This window comes from Malus domestica, chromosome 09, assembly GCF_042453785.1.
Source record: "Malus domestica chromosome 09, GDT2T_hap1".
Lineage (NCBI taxonomy): Eukaryota > Viridiplantae > Streptophyta > Magnoliopsida > Rosales > Rosaceae > Malus > Malus domestica.
The window spans coordinates 25,414,572-25,435,139 of NC_091669.1; the positions used below are offsets into that span (position 1 = coordinate 25,414,572).

Genomic DNA, 20,568 nt, shown 5'->3' on the forward strand with positions numbered 1-20,568 from the left:
GGAAAGCGCTCATTACTATCAGATCCCCCTAAGAAACGGCAAGCTCTCTGGGACGGTCCACACAAACATTTGACCCCAGATTTTGAGAAATATTACGAGAGATACCATTGGGCCACGGTACAAATTCATATATCACGTGATACTGTGAGAGAGGCATGATTGCGATATGATATTTTAAAATCGAAACAATCGCGAGATATCGTAATATTGGATATATATATATATATATGTAATTAAAGGAGTGGTTTTGGAGTCGTGACGTGGGGGTTTGTCCATCTCATCAATCTCGGAAGCACGTAGGCCACTGAAACTAAACAGCCTACTATTTAGAACAGGGAAAATGTCAATATAAGCAATGTTGTTGTCTCTTTCTGGATCCTTAGATCTTATTTGGTATTCTATTTGAAATTTTTATAATTTCTCAAAATATTTCTTAAGAATTTTTCTTTAAAACTTAAAAATTTGTTTGGTATGCGATTTAAAAATTTTAAATCTTACAACTTAAATTGGACAAAGAGATCCAAAAAGAAGAGGTCGAGATGAGGAAAGAAAGTAAAAGATGATTGGAGGACAGATAAATAAGTTAGAGGATCGGAAGAGATAAAAAGTAAGATGAGTGAGAGAAATAACTGAGAGAATGAAAAAAAACGGATCGGATGATAGACGAAAAATGTAAAAAAAAAGAGAAATGGGAGAGATAAAGAAGAAAAGAGAGAGATTTGGAGTGTGAAGGAAGGATGGAGAGAAAAAAAATGAGTGAGTTTAAGTTTTTGTGTTTTTAGATAATAGACTATATTTTTTAGTTAGTCTTGAGTTCAGTTTTTAAAATAGTCATACCAAACAAGTTTTTATGGCCTAAAACTTGAAAAATGCTTTTGAGTTTAAAAAGTTGGATTCAACTAGAGTACCAAACAAACTCTTAATTTTTTTTTAAGAGATAATTCTCATATTAGAATAGTAATGACACATTTCAGAGTATCTCAAATGGTATAAACAATTGAATAAGCAAATTTGTTTAGAAGTGTCACATAGCTAAAAATTAGCTCCAATAATATAAACAATTGAGTTGGCAAATTTTGCATACATCCCCAAATTAGGGACTATTGCTTACATTCAACATAAGTACGCAAATTAGGCCCCACTTCTTTGTTTATACTAAATTATTTCATGTGAACGAAGTCGGTAAAAATTAAAATATGATTTGACCACAATACTTATATTGTTGCAGTCATATTTAGAATAGGAATGTGATTGTGTAAATCCTAGTAGATATGAGAATGTATCTTATAAATGTTGTAATCCTAAAGCGAAATGTTTTTACCTATCCTACTACTATAAATAAAGGCACAATGGAGTGACTTAAAACACACCTCACAATTAAATCACTCTCTTTTCTCCCTCAATATTGTTGGCTCCCTATTTCTCTCTAAACCCTAGATCCTTCAATCAAATAAGCCTACAACATGTTATCAGCACGCTCTTACCAGAAGCTGAGGAATTGACGCATCGTAGGAAGAGGCTATCTTCCACCAAATTCAAAGGTTTATTTTTGTTTTCTGCTAATCAGGTATGTTTAAAATAAAAGAAGATATTTGAAACGTCCACGAAGCATGAAAACATTCCCCATGATGCATGAACCCCTCTATGTTTATATTTTCCTTTTGATATAAATATTGTATATATTCATATATTTGTTTCATGCATCACATAATTAAATTGTTATGTGGAATATGTGAGTCAATGTATAAAATTAAATTAGAAGCATATTTAGGGTTTCCTCAACCCTAAGGGATTTCGAAAAAAAAAAGGAAATTAGACATGGTATGGCACACCCACCGCACCATCACTATGCACACAGAAACCAGGCCTCGGCCTAAGGTCAATCTGATGGGCCTGAAGCCCTTCGCCCGTTTGCACCATGGCCTGCGTCATTCAACCAGCCTAGATTGACTAGGTTATTCCCCTAGCACGCAACAACCTTTATGGTTGTTGGGTTTTGTGTTGCCCAGGCCCGTAGCTTGCACCTTGGCTCGCGTCACGACCTGTATCCTCCATGCCAGCCCACAAGGCTGGGCTTGGTCCCTGCGGCTCACTCCGCACATCACCTACAACTAGCCTATGCGTTTGGGCTTCCTGCGCCAAACCCACAGGCCAGCTTTCGTTGGGCTTTGTGCCGTGCCCTCCCCTAGGCCAAAAATTGAAACCTAGATGATGATGGGGTTTCTCTCTTTCCCCCCTTTGATGGCCTGCAGCCCACTCCCGAGGCCATTTTGGGCATTGCCTTTTACTCAAGGCACCTAACCCGAGCCTAAATATTTTTGGGCTATATTTTTTATCCAATAATATTATTTTAATATTATTTTGCTTCTACAATTGACCCCGTATTATTGAATTAATTAAAAATGACTTGCAGTCCATTAATTTGATAATGAATCCAAAATTATTGACTTGAAGATCATTTTTGGACATTAACGATTCAATAATTTATTCTTTATACTTTGAACCGTAACATACTTTCGTAGTAACGAAGCTCTCACACTTGAGTTCCCAAAGAACCTCAAATCCACTATATTTAAATTAGTATATTGCATTCTATGTTTCTTGCAGGAACTTCTCATTATGAACTAATTGTTCATAAAAACTAAATTGAACTTGTAGTTTCAAATTTAGTACATTTGAAACCTGAAGTTTTCATTCAAAATATACCACGTGAAACTTGTAGTTTTCATGTATAAATTAAACCAATACATGTTTATAGAACATGTATGTTATACGATATATGTCTATGGCTTCCATATGATTAATCACTTTTTCCCCTCTATTTTAGGGACATGTCGAACTTGAACAAGCTTGATTTCTCTGCTCTAGAAGTCTCTGTAAGAAACTATCTGAAGTGGGTTAAAGACGTGAAGTTTCATCTGACTGTAAAGGGTATTAGAGCCACCATCGAGACACTTGTCGCCGACAAACCTGTTGACGAAGCTCAGAAGGCTACTGCAATGATCTTCATTCGAAGACACATCCATGATGCATTGCAGACTGAGTATCTCTCTGAGGAGGACCCACGCACCCTCTAGCTTGCTTTGGTTAACCGTTTCGATCACCAGAAAGACATACTTGCCTGAAGTAAGACACGACTGGCAGCATCTTCGTTTCCTGGACTTTAAGTTTGTGAATAAATACAACTCTGAAATTTGTAGAATCCGTTCACTGTTGAAATTCTACAAAGTGGAACTAACCAAATCATATATCCTGAAGAAGACATATTCGACCTTTCATGCTACCAATATTGTCCTGCAGCAATAATATAGGGCATAGAAATTCACCAAGTTTTCAGATTTGATCTCTGATTTACTCCTCACTGAAAAGCAAAACTAGCTTTTGATGAAGAATCATTAAGCTTGACCAATTGGCTCGAACGCCACGCCTAAAGCACATACGATTAATTCTAGCAGCCATAAATGACGAAAAAATCGTCATAGCCGTGGAAATGGGTGGCAAGCCTCACCACGGGCCCAACGTCAACAGAGTGCCGCACCTAAAGGAATAAATGTGACCTAACAGCGTCCACTACTCGCCCCTAAGGCGCCAAACTTCAAGAATAAGGGCAAAGCTCTTGTTCAACCTGCTTCTACTGAACTGGACATGTGTTATCGCTGTGGATCAAGGGATCATTAGTCATGTGTATGCCAAGTTTCCCCTAAGGTTATTGCCAAGTATCATTGTGAGTCTAACTTTGCACATGTGGATCATCCGGAAGATGTAACTACATCAATGGAGATATCAGATTTTCAGGAGGCGTCATCTCCTATGGATGAATAAATTAGACATTTTTTAAGGTGTTTACCCCTAGTGGGTGCCGAACCCACTAGGAGTGGCCAGCCTTACCCCCTTATTTTTCTAGGTTTATGGTTTAATTTTGAACAATTTTTCTAGGTATTTGGAATAATTTATTTGGTTTTGGTTTGTTTTGAATTATGGATTGTTATTTGAATGGATATTATTTTCTTGAATTGCTTAATTGAATGAATGGACTTATATTTATGTATGTGACCAATTCAATCAATTTATTTCTAGGTATGTCTAGTGGGGAAGTTAGTTGTCTGGCAGATAGTGCAACCACGCACACCGTCTTGCGTAAATGACACTATTTTACTAACTTAATACCCAAGAAATCTCCTTTGACAACTCTCTTAGGCTCATCCAACCTGATTGAAGGATACGTAAAGGCACGTATCATGTTGTCCAATGGTACAATCTTGACCATTAAGGAAGCACTTTATTCTCCACATTCCGGAAGAACGTTGCTGCGTTTTAGAGATATTCGAGATAATTAATATCATATTGAAACCATTGAAGATAATGGTTCTGAATTTCTTTGTATCACTTCATACGAATATGGCCAAAAGCGTATTCACGAGAAGTTGGAACGTCTGCCGAGTGGGTTGTACATCACAACCATTCGCAGAATAGAAGCCCACAGTGTGGCCGGCCCTATGCATGAGTTCCAGGACACTTTGTTGCTTTGGCATGACCATTTAGGACATACTCTTGGACGTGACATGATGTGCCATATCCTCAAATCTTCACACGGGCATAAGTTACATCCATATGTTAAACTCCTACCATGCAAAGCGTGTTCTTTAGGGAAGTTGAATACTCAACCATCATATAAAAAGATTATTCACGACCCCCCTAAGTTTCTTCAGAGGATTCAAGGGGACATTTGTGGACCTATCCAACCAACCTGCAGACCATTTAGATACTTTATGGTGTTGGTTGATGCATCGACAAGATGGTCACATGTTTGCCTATTGTCCACATGCAACGCCGAGTTTGCTAAACTCCTAGCTCAAATCATTAAGCTTAAGGCTCACCCCCTGATTATCCAATAAAGTCGATTCGACTGGATAACGCTAGAGAGTTTACGTCACAGATTTTTTATGATTATTGCATGTCAGTAAGGATTGATGTGGAACATCATGTACCCCATGTTCACACCCAAAACGGCCTGGCAGAAGCTTTTATAAAGCTCATTCAATTGATAGCTCGGACTTTGGTTATGAGAACCAAACTGCCGGTATCTGCCTGGGGCTATCCAATATTCACCAGCTATGTTGGTTCGCCTGAGGCCCATCGCTACTTAACCATATTCATCGTTACAATTGGTCACTGGGTACGAGCCTCACGTTTCGTATTTACTAGTGTTTGGATGCGCCATTTATGTGCCAATAGCGCCACTACTACGTACCAAAATAGGTCATCAGAGAAAAATGAGAATCTATGTTGGTTATGATTCGCCATTAATTGTTCTCTACTTAGAACCCTGGACAAGAGATCTCTTTATAGTACGTTTTGCATATTGTCACTTTGATGAGACAGTCATCCCGTTGTTAGGGGAGATAAGCATGCTAACATTCCCGTAAAATGTCGCGAATTGTTGTGGTATGCTCCCACTATGTCTCATTTAGATCCCTGCACTGCCCAGTCTGAAATTGACGGGCGACGAATTATAGATCTTCATAGCATTGCTCAAAACATGCTGGATGTTTTTAATGATCTAGCAAAGGTGACAAGATCACATATACCAACTGCAAACCCACCTGCAAGGTTAAATGTACCTCACGTATGTCCACAACTCATCTGGGAAGGCCGAACCGTCCCCGAAGGTGGGAAGCCATACCTTCCACACGACAAGGTACATTAGCGGCTAGCCAATCATCTACTCCGACCCTGAAGCGTGGTAGACCCCTTGGTTCAAAGGATTCACAACCCCGGAAGAGGAAGATGGCACTAACTAGTGACCCTAGTTTTTGAATCCGACCATCTCACTCATCAAATCCAATGCATGAGGTTATTCTAGATTACGGTGATGCTTCAGACGAAACATGTCGGCCTCCCAAGAATTGTGAGATTTCAGTCTACTATGTAGTATTGGATGAGATTTGGAATGGGAATGAGATGATCGTTGACGATGCATTTGTGTACTCAGTAGTTATTGACATCATGCTTAGCGATGACATTGAACCACGTTTTGTCGATGAATGCCGACATAGAACCAATTGATCAAACTGGAAACAAACAATCCAAGTCGAACTCGATTCACTCACGAAACATAAAGTGTTTGGACCTATCGTTCCTACACCACCATGCGTGAAGCCCGTTGACTACAAGTAGGTTTTCGTGAGGAAGCGTAATGAGAAGAATGAAATAGTGTGATACAAAGCACGCCTCATAGTGCAAGGATTCTCTCAGCATCCCAGGATTGATTATGTGGAGACGTATTCCCCCGTAATGGACGTTATAACGTTTCGCTACCTAATCAATTTGGTAGTTTCCGAAAAACTGAATATACAGCTTATGGAAGTGGTAACTTTGTATCTCTATGGGGATCTTGATATAGAAATTTACATGAAAGTTCCAGAAGGACTACCATTGGTTGGTTTAAATATTTCTAGACCACAGAACACTCTCTCAATCAGGTTGAGGAGGTCACTCTACAGATTAAAACAATCCGGGCGGATGTGGTATAATCGTATGAGTGAATATTTGACAAGTCAGGGTTATGTGAACAATGAATTATGCCCATGCGTGTTCATAAAGAAGTCACATTCTGAATTTGCAATCGTTGCAGTTTATCCTCATCGAGACTCCCGCAAAGCTTGAGGAAATTGCTGCACACTTGAAATCGGAATTTAAGATGAAGGATCTTGGAAAAACTCGATACTATCTCAACCTAGAGATCTAGCATTGTTCATATGGAATCCTAGTACATCAATCGAACTACACCCAAAAGGTGTTACGTCATTTTAATGAGGATAAAGCGAAGCCTTCGATTACACCCATGGTCGTTCGGACTCTAAATGCTAAACGAGATCCCTTCCGTCCAAATGAAGATAAGGAGGAGATTTTAGAACCCGAAGTTCCTTACCTAAGTGAAATTAGGGCTTTATTATACTTGGCTCAGTGCACTAGACCCGACATCTCCTTCACTGTGAATCTTTTGGCAAGAAACAACAATACGCCCACACGCAGGCACTTGATTGGTGTTAAAGAAAATTTTTGCTACCGTAAGGGTATTACGGATTAAGGCTTGTTCTATACCCACGAATCTTCGATCGGTGCCGCCCCCTATGGTCCTCGGATTAATTCTCGCCTTGTTGGTTACGCAGATGCTGGATATCTGTCTGACCCACATATGTCATATTCTTAAACGGGATATGTCTTTACCTTTGGAGACACCGCTATACCTTAGAGGTCCACTAAGCAAACGTTAGTTGTGACTTCGTCGAGCCATGATGAGATTCTCTCCTGCATGAAGAATTGCTTGAGTGCTTTTGGTTGAGATAAGTTATGAGACACATTCGAAACACTAGTGGTCTTACATCAGTCGTTGACCTTCCTACGACGATCTTTGAAGACAATGCAGCATGTATCGAGCAGTTGAAGAAGGGATACATCAAGGGAGACAACACCAAGCACATAGCGCTGAAGTTCTTTTACTCATACCAGCAACAGTAGCATCAGAACATTGAAGTCAAACAAATCCGTTCCCAGGACAACCTAGCCGATCTTTTCACCAAGTCATTGCCCAAGTCTACTTTTCAGAATCTCATCCAAGGAATCGGTATGCTTAAATTATCTGAGTTGAATCGCTTATAGTTCTCTCATTTAGAAGTTATGTCTAGCTTAGGAGGAGTATCTAGAAGCATACTCACATTATTTTAATGTACTTTTTTTCCTATAATTAGAAGCATTTTTCCCACTAGGATTTTGCTACCTAACGAGGTTTAAATGAGGCACCTGTCCTCGGATGATCATATTCCGTTGAGTTCACTATTTTCGTCCTGTTTGATGTTTGTTTAAGACATTATGCATAATTCAAATAAATTTGACACTCGTGATCACCCGTTTTGCCGATGACTTCATCAATTATTCTACCTTATCTGTTAAAGATCTGATGCGATGGTTTGTTGAGTATTTACACACTCAAGGGGGAGTGTTGCATTCATATTTAGACTAGGAATGTGACACACCCTGATCGAGATCAAGGCATGCTGGTCGTCACGTGGGAGTGACGTAGCCATGTGCATAGTGCGGAAACAATAATGATAATAAAGATATATGAAATATTAAAAACCAAATTACTAGAGTGCACTACTAAATAGGAAGTGATAGGAGTTAGTTACAAAAGTAAACACTCATAATCAGAGCATAATAAGTCTAGGTGCAGTCCAGTAGGACAAGTACTAGTTATACAGTACTAGGAATGTCCTACTATTATTTAGATAGGTCAGAACTGCCGATGTCCTCAAGCCACCAACAGCAAGCTTACTTAAAACCTGGAGAGGCGCAAAACAGAAAACGTGAGTGGGCAAAAACAAATGTTTTACAAAACCATTTCATTTATCAACATATCTAACCCTTCATCGTAAAACATGTATAATTTTTCCCAGAATCAAGATATATGCATATACATAACTATATATATGAAATTATATCAATTTAATTCATGCTTCACATAATCATATTCATATGTATGCCATGCCAAGATATAATAGAGTAAGCAATTCAGGTAAGAATACTTTCATATAAATGTAATATGTTAGCCGGAATCACTGTAGTAATTTGTACAGTTGAATTCATAGCTCAAAATCAATCTAGCCGGAGTCACTATAATGACCTATATGGCAGCATACTGCACAAGAGTTGGAACCAAACAAAAAGGTCTATACGACAATAATGGGTGTAATACAATCCTGCTCAATACTACTCTCACATAATAGCTGGGCGATAAATCGCTAGTCACCTACGAGTCGTAACCATAAATAAGGTCTGTACGACAAGACTGTGTACCTAAATTGGATCCAATATGAGCATATAGTGCGGGAGGTGACATAATAAACAGGCCTGTGCCATATCTATGGCTAAATCACAATCACCCTAAGTGCAGTTTTATGAGCTCAACGTTATTCAATCACATATCACATCATTAATAATTCACATAACCAAACATAACTTACTTGAGCTTACCTGAGCATCCACAACACCACATTTATATATAATGCATCACATACCAAATCATATACGAAATATAAATTCATATGCATGGCATTTAAGGCATACATTCATTTTAACGCATATTTCTGGGAAAATATCAAGTATATAAATATATACTAAAAACCAAAAGCCCACTCACTGGTATGTCGACGGGTCGTAACCCCCGAGTCGCCCTTGGATATGCTCGTCCTCGAGATAAGTCTCACCCATATGCGAATTAACTATAAAAACGTTATTTTAAAGCACATAGGCAAAATTAGCTAATAACTTCTCATACATAGCTCAAAATGGGTATATGAATATACCACAGTGACCTACACAACTCCATGAACATCCCCATATTTTTAGATTAATTTTTGGACCACTCACGCGCCGGCAAGTGCACGGCAAGATGTGCCGCCACGCGCGGATTCCCTAACTGCCGTTAGGAATATTCCCTGGAATATTCTGTTAAAACCCAACGGTAACCGTTAACCCTAACTGACGTTGTTAGCATATTTCGTCAAAACTGACGGAATATTCCCCTTTCTTCTCCGATGAGTCGCTGGTCGCCGGCGACTTCGTCGGTTTCTAGGTAAAACTTTAAAACCACTACTCTCCTTTGATTCTTCACCATTTTTCATGAAATTGGTACCAAAATGAAGCTAATAACATGTAGAATCACATTATACAAGTTTCAAGGCTTAAATTCTACTAGATTTTCCCCGAGAAAGGTCAATAGCTTGGCTTACATAGAAACACGTCGATCTCAGTCTTTCGACGTCCAAATCCTTCCAACGAAGTACCCTGAGACTCGTGAGGACCTTCTTAAGCTTCCTATTCCTTAGAATTCCCTGAAACACAAGGTTTTACGTGTGCATGAACAGTGCACAAAATCGAGGTTAGGGTTTCTCGGGTTTTCGAAGCATTCACGTCCAAACAAGGGTACCAATAGAATCAGAAGGTTACAATGAGCAAGAACCTTACCTTTACAGCTTCGATCTGTGCCTGAAATGGGGAGTTGGAAGCTTGTCCGTACGCAAAAGGGAAAGAGAGAGAGAGTCTGAGAGAGATGAGAGGGTACGGGAGAGAAGAGAGGGAGTGAGTGTGGTGTGTGTGTGGTCCACGTGGGTCACCAATCCAAAACCACAAATAACCTCTAAGTCTCAATATGACACACACATACACTACAGTCTCAACGTCTAAAGATAAAACCGTCATTTCATGTCCTCGAGAATAAAATAATGCACATCTCCGGACGGGCTGTGACAGAATGTGATTGTGTAAATTCTAGTAGATATGAGAATGTATCTTAGATTCTTATTAGGAGTAGATTACCTATTAAATGTTGTAATCCTAAAGGGAAAGGTTTTTATCTATCCTATTACTATAAATAAAGACACAATAGGGTGAATAAAAAACACCTCACAATTAAATCACTCTCTCTTCTCCCTCAATATTGCCGGCCCCCTCTCTCTCTAAACCATAGATCGTTCAATCAAATAAGCCTACAACATATATATATTTAATGCAATTATTATTTTAACGATGAGATGATGATTGTATTAATTATTGTCATATGATAATTATATTAAATAGATGTAAATATAGTAACCAATCCTATAAAAATAAAGATTAAATAAAAAAAATAAAAGAACTTAATTTACACCCACTTACGTAAGCATATTTAAGGAAAAACTCAATTATTTTTTTTTTATTTTTAATTTAAACATATTGACCATTTTTCCATCTCAACAAACTTTCCTCATTTTGGTAAATTGGTTAGCTGCCTTGCTAAGGTGGATATTTTGACTTTTTGTACTGCTCATTTTACCCATGTGAATAACAAACATTAAATTTCTTAAGTAACCAAAAAGGGGAAGTGGAATGCTACATGGACTCTTTTAAAGTGAGACTATCTCTATCACTTCACATTTTAACGTCAATTTCTGTTTATAACATTATAATGTAATTTCGTCTCCAAGAAATTAAGCTTGAAGAGAACTTGACTTGGGGAAGTGCGGAACTTTATAGAGAGTTGACAACAACCGTTTGTGTTTCTGTAAAAGAATAAATAAATACAAAATCTAGGATATAAGATACACTAGGAGAAGTATAAAACTCCATGTAAATATAAACCGTATATGCAAATAGTCTTGTAGGCTCTTCCAGAGTTTTATCATAACTCGTAATTCTTTTAAGGCTATGTTGCAACAACATAATTTAGGTTGAACTAACAAAAGTACTCACTGGGGCAATATATACCAAATTCATCTAGAATAGGTATTGAGTACATATTTTGAGCTCTAGGCTCTAAATTTTTTTTTTTTTGAACAAACAATATTAACTACACTAAGGGAGTGGGGGAGAGGGTAAGCCTTAAATGGGCTAATAATAATATTGTTCAAATTCGCCTTTGGCGAGAATCAAACCTAAGACATCTGACTTACAAGTGAAGAGGAATACTACTAGACTGTAGTACTAAGTGACAGCTCTAGGCTCTTAAAGTGAAATCTTTGAATAAGAATTTCATGGAATTCTCTATTCTTTATAAAATTGCTTCAAAAAAGATATAAAAATGATAATCTCAAGTAGTATGCAATTTGCACATGCTATGAGCCTCATGTTTAAAATGACACTGTATTTATAGATGTGTTTACGATTAAAATAGTAGACTATATCTCTATTAAGAAGCTTGTCATAGTGATTTTATTTCACTTCATGAATAACTTTAGGAGTTCAAACTATAGGTTCACTTATTTCACGTTTTTCAATGACTCTCAAAAATAGAATTTGCCTCTTCAATTTGTGATCCAACAATTCTCATCCGCATGCATATGCTTAATTCATAAGTATTCATTGCTTGGATACAATGCCTCTCCGGGGCTTCCATTGTAACATCTAGGACAAAAATCTTAAGATGAATTACTTAGAGAATTGGATCATAACCTCCTATGGAGTGTTATTTTCACTTAGGGCATGAACTTTATTAATCTCCACTCATAGGGAGTTCAAAGTTTAAAACCTACATATTTGTCATGCTTTAGACATGCAACAGAACTATCATTGTCACTTGTGACTTATATACGGTTTGGATAAGACAAATGCGGATGTATCAACACTAATTTTCGACGCTCTTTGAAAATTGCCACTTCTCCCCCTAACATCGGGAATATTGTTTCATGGGAGCAATCATTGTAAGGATGTACACAATGCATTATCTTGGGGCCTCAGAATATGTCCATACAAATTTGTAAAAAATCCTACACGTTATTTTGATGTTAAATTACCAAGATAATCATGATATGATTTGGTCAGCGAAGTCCTGGTTCATGACAAGCATACACTACTTATATGATTGTACGATACAACTCATAAAAGAAGGTAGAAGCTTCTTTTGGGAAAATTGAACTGAATAGAATTGAAATACAATTCAAGATAGAAATAAATTCAACTAACGAATTCATAACAACATAAGAAAATTAAAATAAACAAAATCAATCAACATAATAAAATTAAATGAAGAGCCAAGCTACCGGGTTTCAAGGTGGGAGATAAAACTCAACCACTAAAAATGAAATAAAATGATTTTTCCATATGTAGGGAGAAGTCTTATACCTCACAGTGGGATATATCCACTGAGTTCAAACTTATGGGAGGTTGAAAAATTGTCTTAACCATTTTTTACTGTTTTAATCAAGACTTGGTAAAAATACACCAAACGTTTGATGTGTGGCAGAGTTGTGCTTAATGCCTAATTTCAATATTATAAGTACTATAAAACAAAAAATTGTATGGTTTAGTTATGCAATTAAAACTCGAGGAACCGTAGGCCCTCAATTATTTAGAATCAATGAACTTTAGGTTTCAGTTCATTTCAATAATTTGTAATCTAGGATGTGTAATTTCATTCCTAGTCACAAACAAATTTATCTTATCAGAGTCAAGAAAAAAAAAATACTCAACGTGTGATGGGACCACTGAGTCTTACATATACCCATTTGGCTTTGGTTGCAATGAACAGTATGCTCCCAATTGCTTGAATATTTAAATTCATGTTATATGAGGTTGCATGCCCTCCTATGATCAATGGACTAAAGTTCGGTTCTCGTTATAAGATGAGAATTAGAGGGACTAAAGTATGTATGATACAATCAATGGACTAAAGTACGGTTCACAATTTCAACTATATGTAGAATTACAAAATTTTTTAGTAAAATAGTTTGTATTGTTTTTAACAGAATCAGTTTTCAACCTACAAACTCGCAAGATCCAGGCCGCCAGAATCCCCAATACCAGTCATCAAACTCGAGATGCAGCTTGCGACTCAATCACCATCGAGCTTTAGCCAACACAAGGTTGCCACCACTTTTAGTTCGTAACTCGCATCCACGACATGTCTTTGAAACAAAAATTGCAATGGCTTTCAATAATCCAAAACTTGTTCTCCTTCTGCAACTCGCAAAAACTAAGCTCCAGCCCACTGAAACTTTAAAAATCCAAGGTCATACGCACCTTGCCTCAAGCTCGTCGCCACAACCCGCATTGTCAGCCTTTCGTCAGCCCATTTCAAGTATGCAAACAACATGGCGTAGCCTCGGCAATTTGCACATCAGAAATAGCAGCCTCAAACCCACAGTTACCTAAGATTCAAAGCTCAAATCTCCAAAAATTTCAGCCCATGTCAGCTTCAGACACTCACGACCACAACTCGTATTTTCACGCTTAAGACCCGCGACCATCATGACCCTCATTGTGCAATTAAACATAAACCCAGATCGTCGAATCAAAAGAAGAAAAGATAAAGAAATCGGAATGAAATCGAACAAAGACAGAACGAAATTGGAATGAAAGCTTAGGCTTCTCGCCATCAGACGTGCTGAGAACCCTTTGGTCACTTACACACCAATGGAGAAAATTCCCATGACGACATCTTGTGCATGTATAAAATTCGTCTTTCCTTGAAATGATTTAAGAACTTTGTCACGATTCAAAATAATTAAAAGCTAAAGTATAGCTTGTGTGTTGGGTTTCTAGGCATAATTAGGATAAATTTAATTCAAATAATTAAATACACATCGAATCTCTAGCTACATGCATGTCGCTTGATTGGATCATCCCTATGCTTGCAATCTTCCTTTTCACGATTGATCACACAAAGCTCCCTAAGTGTTGAGCCCAAGGGTATCCGCACTAATATATCTAGCGACGGATGATGGGGGGGGGGATTGATTTGATGCATTAGCAATGTCTCTCACTTAGATCAATATAGAATGGACAACACACAATGTGTTTTGTGTCACATCCCGGGCTCAACTCTACCGTAGCACGATATTGTCCGCTTTGGGCCCCGACCACGCCCTCACGGTTTTGTTATTGGGAACTCACGCGAGCAGAACTTCCTAGTGGGTCACCCATCCTGGGATTGCTCTCGTGCGACCTCGCTTAACTTCGGAGTTCCGATGGAACCCGAAGCCAGTGAGCTCCCAAAAGGTCTCGTGCTAGGAAGAGATGAAAATATACATATAAGACTTACATAATCCACTCTTTTGGGCGACGTGGGATGTAATATTTTGTCTTAGAGTTTTTCTCTCTTTTTTCTCTAAGGGACAAAACTGAATAACTTTTGCATTGTGTGTATGAGTGAAACACAAAGTATTTATAGACTCTTTGCCCACCCCTATGCTGCACATCCTTGGGTTTTTGATGCTATGGGCTTGACCCATGCGCTTAGTCCAATTTCACTTTCCCACTTGGGCTTGTGACTTTGCTTCTTTTTAGTACAACTATAGAGTTACTAGATTAAGTACTTATTGCTAGAGAGAAGGTGAATTGGTGGGGATTGAACCCTCACCATGGGGCCAAGCCATCATTGATTTTCACCATTGTAATAAAGCATTATCTGCAATAAGGACATTTAGGCCATCTCTAACAGATCCGGCCAGAGGGTCATAGGGTTGAAAATAGCCCGAAATGACATGAAAACTATCTCCAACCGAGGACTAAGCCAAAGGGCTCTGGGTCACACTGGGCCAAAAATACCAAATCAGGCTAACTGGCTGGCCCAAATGAGCCAGCCAACTAGCCCTGGGCCGACCCAACAATTTAAAACCAATGGCTACCTGGTGTCAGCATGACGTCATCTAGCAACGGCTAGTTGACATTAGGTGACCGTTGGATTTGAATAATTTTTTTTTGGGACAAAATTTTTTGAAAAAAATATTTAAAAAATTCCTTTTTTGTTTCCCTATAAATAGCTAAGTCATTCTTACACAATTTCTCACATTATTTTCATCATTCCATACTATCTTACACCATTTCTCTCCTACATCATTTCTTACCTCTTCCAATAATCTTTGCTTCAATTTTTTCAACAATTTTCAAAAGGCCAGATCTGAATTGAAAGGTAAGGGTTGGACTCGAAAAGAAGATGAAGCTATTTGCAATGCTTATAGATGGGTCTCCGAAGATAGTGTGAGGGGGAGTTCTCAAACAAGTGAAGGTGTTCGGACTCGTACGTCCAAGAAGTACTATAAGTCCTACGAATGCACCACTCTATTGAATTCTTGAAACCATGAGAGTTGTTCTTCAAGATGGAAAAAACATCTTCATCCAAGTTTGAACAAATGGCATCAAGCAGTGTCAAAGACCAAAAGCAGGCATGAAAGCGGAGCCAATTACTATGACGAAGTAAGTGTTTTCACAAGTTATTTTAAATATTTAATTTCATAAATTAATTTCCTTTAATTTTTTAATTATATTTTCTAGGTACGTCAAGCGGAGGAATTGTATATGGAGGACAACTCGAAACCCCTTAATCATCACGGTTGTTGGGAAATTTATAAAGGGTGTGTGTTATTTGAAAATCCACCTCAAGAAATAGTTGCTCCTACGCCAGTTGTTGGGGATGAACACGGATCTCCTACCATTCAAGAAACAAGGTTAGAAAATCCGTCTTCGGGTAAAGGTTCCATACCTAGAGCTATAGGATGAAACAAGGCCCGAAAATTGAAGGAACAGGGGAAGGCAAAGGATGATTATGCCTTTCAACATGAAATGGTATCCTCGTTATGATTAATGGCAGAGCCAAATGCCTTTGCTGTGGAAGAAAGGAACAGTAGGCACAAAGAACGGGCAAAACAAATTCAAGAAGAGATGGATGATAGGAACATGCAAAGGAACACTTTGGATTACACTCCAATGAATAAGGCCTATTTTGATAGGAAAAAGAGGGAAATTATGGCCCAACGGGAGTTGTTTACATCCGACTATAATCTTACAATGGCAGATGATGATGAGGATGATGAAGATTATATGTAACATCTCACATCGACCAATGGAGAGAGGGTGATGTGCCTTATATGTACATGCTCACCTCCTATAACACGAGGCCTTTTGGGAGCTCATTGGCTTCGGGTTCCATCGAAACTCCGAAGTTAAGCGAGTTCACTCGAGAGCAATCCTAGGATGGGTGACCCACTGGGAAGTTCTCGTGTGATTTCTTGGAAACAAAACCATGAGGGCATAGTCGGGGCCCAAAGTGGACAATATCGTGCTACGGCGGAGTCGAGGCTGGGATGTGACATTATAGACTTTAAATTTAAGTTGTTGTAGAGTTTAAATTTAAGTTGTAGTTTTTAAATTTAAGTTGTTGTAGTCTTTAAATTTAAATAATAAATTATGTTTGGCCTATTGTCTTTTGGCCCCCTTGGTTGGAGATGATTTTTTGTCATAGGGCTATGTTTGGCCTATGGCTCTTTGGCCCCTCGATTGGAGATGGTAAGAAATATGGTTTGGCACTGTTCATTAAAATATTAATTTCTTGGAGGGCCATAAGGCCAAAACGAGCCCTTTGGCCCTCTTGGAGAGGGCTAAAGGTCCAAAAACCAAAAAATTGCCTAATTTACCTAAAAATCATCTCCAAGACTCCAACCAATGGCTAAATTATAATTCTATGGAGCCCAACAAACTATCATTTAGCCAAAGGGGCATCAGGCTGGCCAAGTATAGTCTCATTCTTAGGCCATCATTGTGGAGCAAAAAATATTCACTAGGCGACACGTGGACTTTTGGACAAAAGAGAACAAAAATACCCTTGAGGCATACCGGGAATCCTACGCGCGAGCAGCTGGCAATCATCTTTCAACCAAGTCAAAAGTGCCCAAAATAGGTAACAATTTAAAGCATATTTCATCAAATCCTTTCTATAAGGTAATTCCCAAAATCTAATTAATTCTATATGTTTTATATTTCATTATTTAGCTAATAAATTAGCTAAATAACATATTCCTTTCATATTTCCTAAAATTGATTAATTACCTAATCAATCCCTTAATCATCAATTAAACCACCAAATTATAACAAAAAAACATACGAAAGGCCGGTTACCCACTAGGGCCGGCCATGCCTTTTATTTTTTGCTTTTTGCTACCATTTTCTTCCCCTTTTGATGACATTCAAATAGCTAGTTAATTAGGTTATTATTATTTGCTAATTAACTAGCCCATTATTTCCATAACTCCCAAAAATAACTAGCCCATTATCTCCATAACCCCCCAAAATAAATCATCCTTGGCCTAATGGCCGGCCACACCCTTCCTCTCCTATATATTGGTTCCATTTTCACCAAACACTAATTCCAATTCTCTTACAAAAAATCCCAAATACTCTAAACACTATTTCTCTCTAAAAATTCTAACTTTGGCATAGGAGGTTTTCCAGCCAAAGCTCCCCCATTCATCGTGGGCGCGTGAGGCTTTTGGCCTTAACCTAAGGTGCTAGTTGTTTTGTAGGTGCAAAATCGTCCAAGATCAAGGAGGAGAAAATTTGCATCCACAAATTGGTGCTTTCATTGAGAGTTGAAATCCATACTTGTAGAAGACTCTCGCGCAAAAAGGTTTTTTTTTTTCTCTATTTTCTAGTCCATTTGAATATTTTTCATACGTTCTTATTATTAGAATTTTTTACTTGCAAAGGTTCTTTGATAAAACGTATAAGAAAAATATAATGGCTAGAAATTTAGAAAATACTACAAGTGAAAATTCGAATACTCAAGAAATGGGATTGCAGAGGTCCACAAGGCAAAATACGATCGTAAAAAGAGTGGCACCACCACCACGAGGTTCCACCATGACCCCGTGCCATCCAAGTTTGCATGGACCCAAGCCCAAGCCTCGCATTCGCATGCACTACGCACTGAGCAGCCTGCTCCAATGATCCAGCATGCTTCTGCAGCCCAGCTTGCTTTCACGGCTTCCCAAGCTGCCCAAGTCGGCCCGAGACTATCTCAACCATCCGAACCAATCATCGAGGCTGGGGCGTTTTCACCACATTTCTCCACAGATTTGACATTCCCCAACTCAAATCTCGCACTCGGAGTCAACCACCCTTCTATTGTTCAAGGAGGGGCATTCCATCCAAGTTCTTCCAATCCGAATGGCGAACATAACTTGTCCTGACAAGTCATATAATTGACAAGCACCATTGCACAACAAACAACCTTGGTGAATCAACTTTTGCAACGCACCGAGATCCAACATGCCCCAGATGAACTATCCCGAAGTAGGACAAGGGCAGACAAGGAACCTTTCAAACAACGTCCTGGAAAGCAGCTGTTCAACCAACCATAAATCGAGCATTTAGGCAGTGCACACTCTCGATTGGGCCCCCGAGATAGCGTATACTCCTGTCTTAGTGCTCAGAGGAGCGTGCGCTCTCGACTAGGCCCACAGGCAAGTATACATTCACGGTTAGGGCCACGCTTTGATATTCAACATGGGCAGCCTTCTAGGTAAAGCATTCATTTACGGTTAGGCCCGCAAGGAGTATCCTCCACATTACATCGGAGCAGGCAGCCTGACAAACAGAAGGAAACAATTGTTCAATCCGGCTTTAGTTCAACTAGTAGCCTTCAAAGAAATCCCTCACCTGCTAGGAATTTATCTCATACCATTGCAGCCACGGCTTAGACGAGCCAAGCATGAAGAAGAGCAGCCTAGGCCGGCAGGTAAAGACCAGGGGCAGCCGAAGGCTCCGCTACCCCAACAAAGGCAAATCTAAGAAGAGGTAGAAAGGCTTTTCAATGAACGGATGCGTGATTTTCGACGCAACGAAATGGTTGATGAAGCATTAAGGCGAGATATGACCAATATAAATAGGTCACCTTTCACAGATGAGATCGAGCAAGCAGAGCCTTCACGCAAGTTTAGCATGCTACACTTCACATCTTTCAAAGGAGACGGGGATCCCGAAAGACACTTGAAGCATTACCGAAGTGCGATGGTCCTTTATCGGAATAATGATGCCTTTATGTGCAAAATATTCGTCACTACTTTACAAGGCGAGGCACAAGATTGGTTTCATACCTTGTTGGCGCGATCCATCCAGAATTTTGATGATCTTTCCTTGCTTGTCACCAAAGAATACTCATCTTATCGTTCGATCAAGAAAAAGTCCGATCACTTGTTCAACGTAAAGAAAAACCCAAAAGAGTCACTTCGCGATTACGTGAAGAGATTCAAAGCAGAGAAGGCAAATATCGTCGGATGTGACAGCTCGATAGCAAGTGCAGCCTTCCAAAAAAGACTCACAGCAGACCACCCACAGTTTGGAGAAATGATCATGAAAGAAGACCTAACTCTAGTAGATTCCTTTGCTCTGGCAAAGAAGCATGCACTTTGGGACAAGGCTCGACAAACAGAAAAGGCGCCGGAACAGCCTCGAAAAGAGTCGGCAGCTGCTCAAAGGAAGGGGGATGGAAAACATCCCAACAAGGGCAGGCAGGAGGTCAAACGCAGGGACCAACCCATGACCAAAGAAGGCCCGATAACCAATAGCTATTCTAAGTTCTCAATTCCGATTCATCAAATCCTCTGTGACATCAAGAACGAACCATGGTTCAAGTTGCCGAAACAATCAAAAGGAGATACTTCCAAGTTGGACCACACCAAGTATTGCGCATTCCACCGAGGTCCTAGTCACACAACCGATGATTGCTACACTTGGAAGAACTACCTTGAAAAGCTCGTGAAAGAAGGCAAAGTCGATAGATACTTGGACAAGCCAGCTGCACAGCCTAAAAGGAATGTAGACGGAGATAAGGAGCCATCAACCAAGATGATTCGAATCAATGGCATCTTCGCCGAATCCGAGCACTTGGGGGCCACTAATAACTCTAAAAAGAGGAAGATCCAACAGGCTTTACTAATCTCACAAGTTCAAGTAGTCGATACCCAACCTGGACCTATTATTGGCTCATTGAGCAGGATACAGAAGGAGTTGATTTCCCACATGACGATGCACTAGTAGTATCTGTCCAACTAACCCATGCTATAGTCGACAAGATGATGGTTGACAATGGAAGTGTAGTCAACCTACTTCAACTTTTAGTCATTCAGAAGATGGGCCCTGAAAGTACAATTGTACGCCGGGCAGAAGTACTTACTAGATTCAATGGACACACCTCAACTACCATTGGCCATATCACACTTGATGTGAAAACACCGCCAGTCGTTTCAAATAAAACATTCA

At 39.1% G+C, this 20,568-nt stretch overlaps 1 protein-coding gene across 1 annotated transcript; it reads left to right on the forward strand.

Moving 5' to 3' along the window:
- The first annotated feature begins 19,152 nt into the window (after positions 1 to 19,152).
- Positions 19,153 to 20,343, forward strand: LOC139187864 (uncharacterized). The gene has a single exon (XM_070804473.1). The coding sequence runs from the start codon at positions 19,153 to 19,155 to the stop codon at positions 20,341 to 20,343; it is 1,191 nt and encodes a 396-aa protein (XP_070660574.1).
- Positions 20,344 to 20,568: the final 225 nt, after the last annotated feature.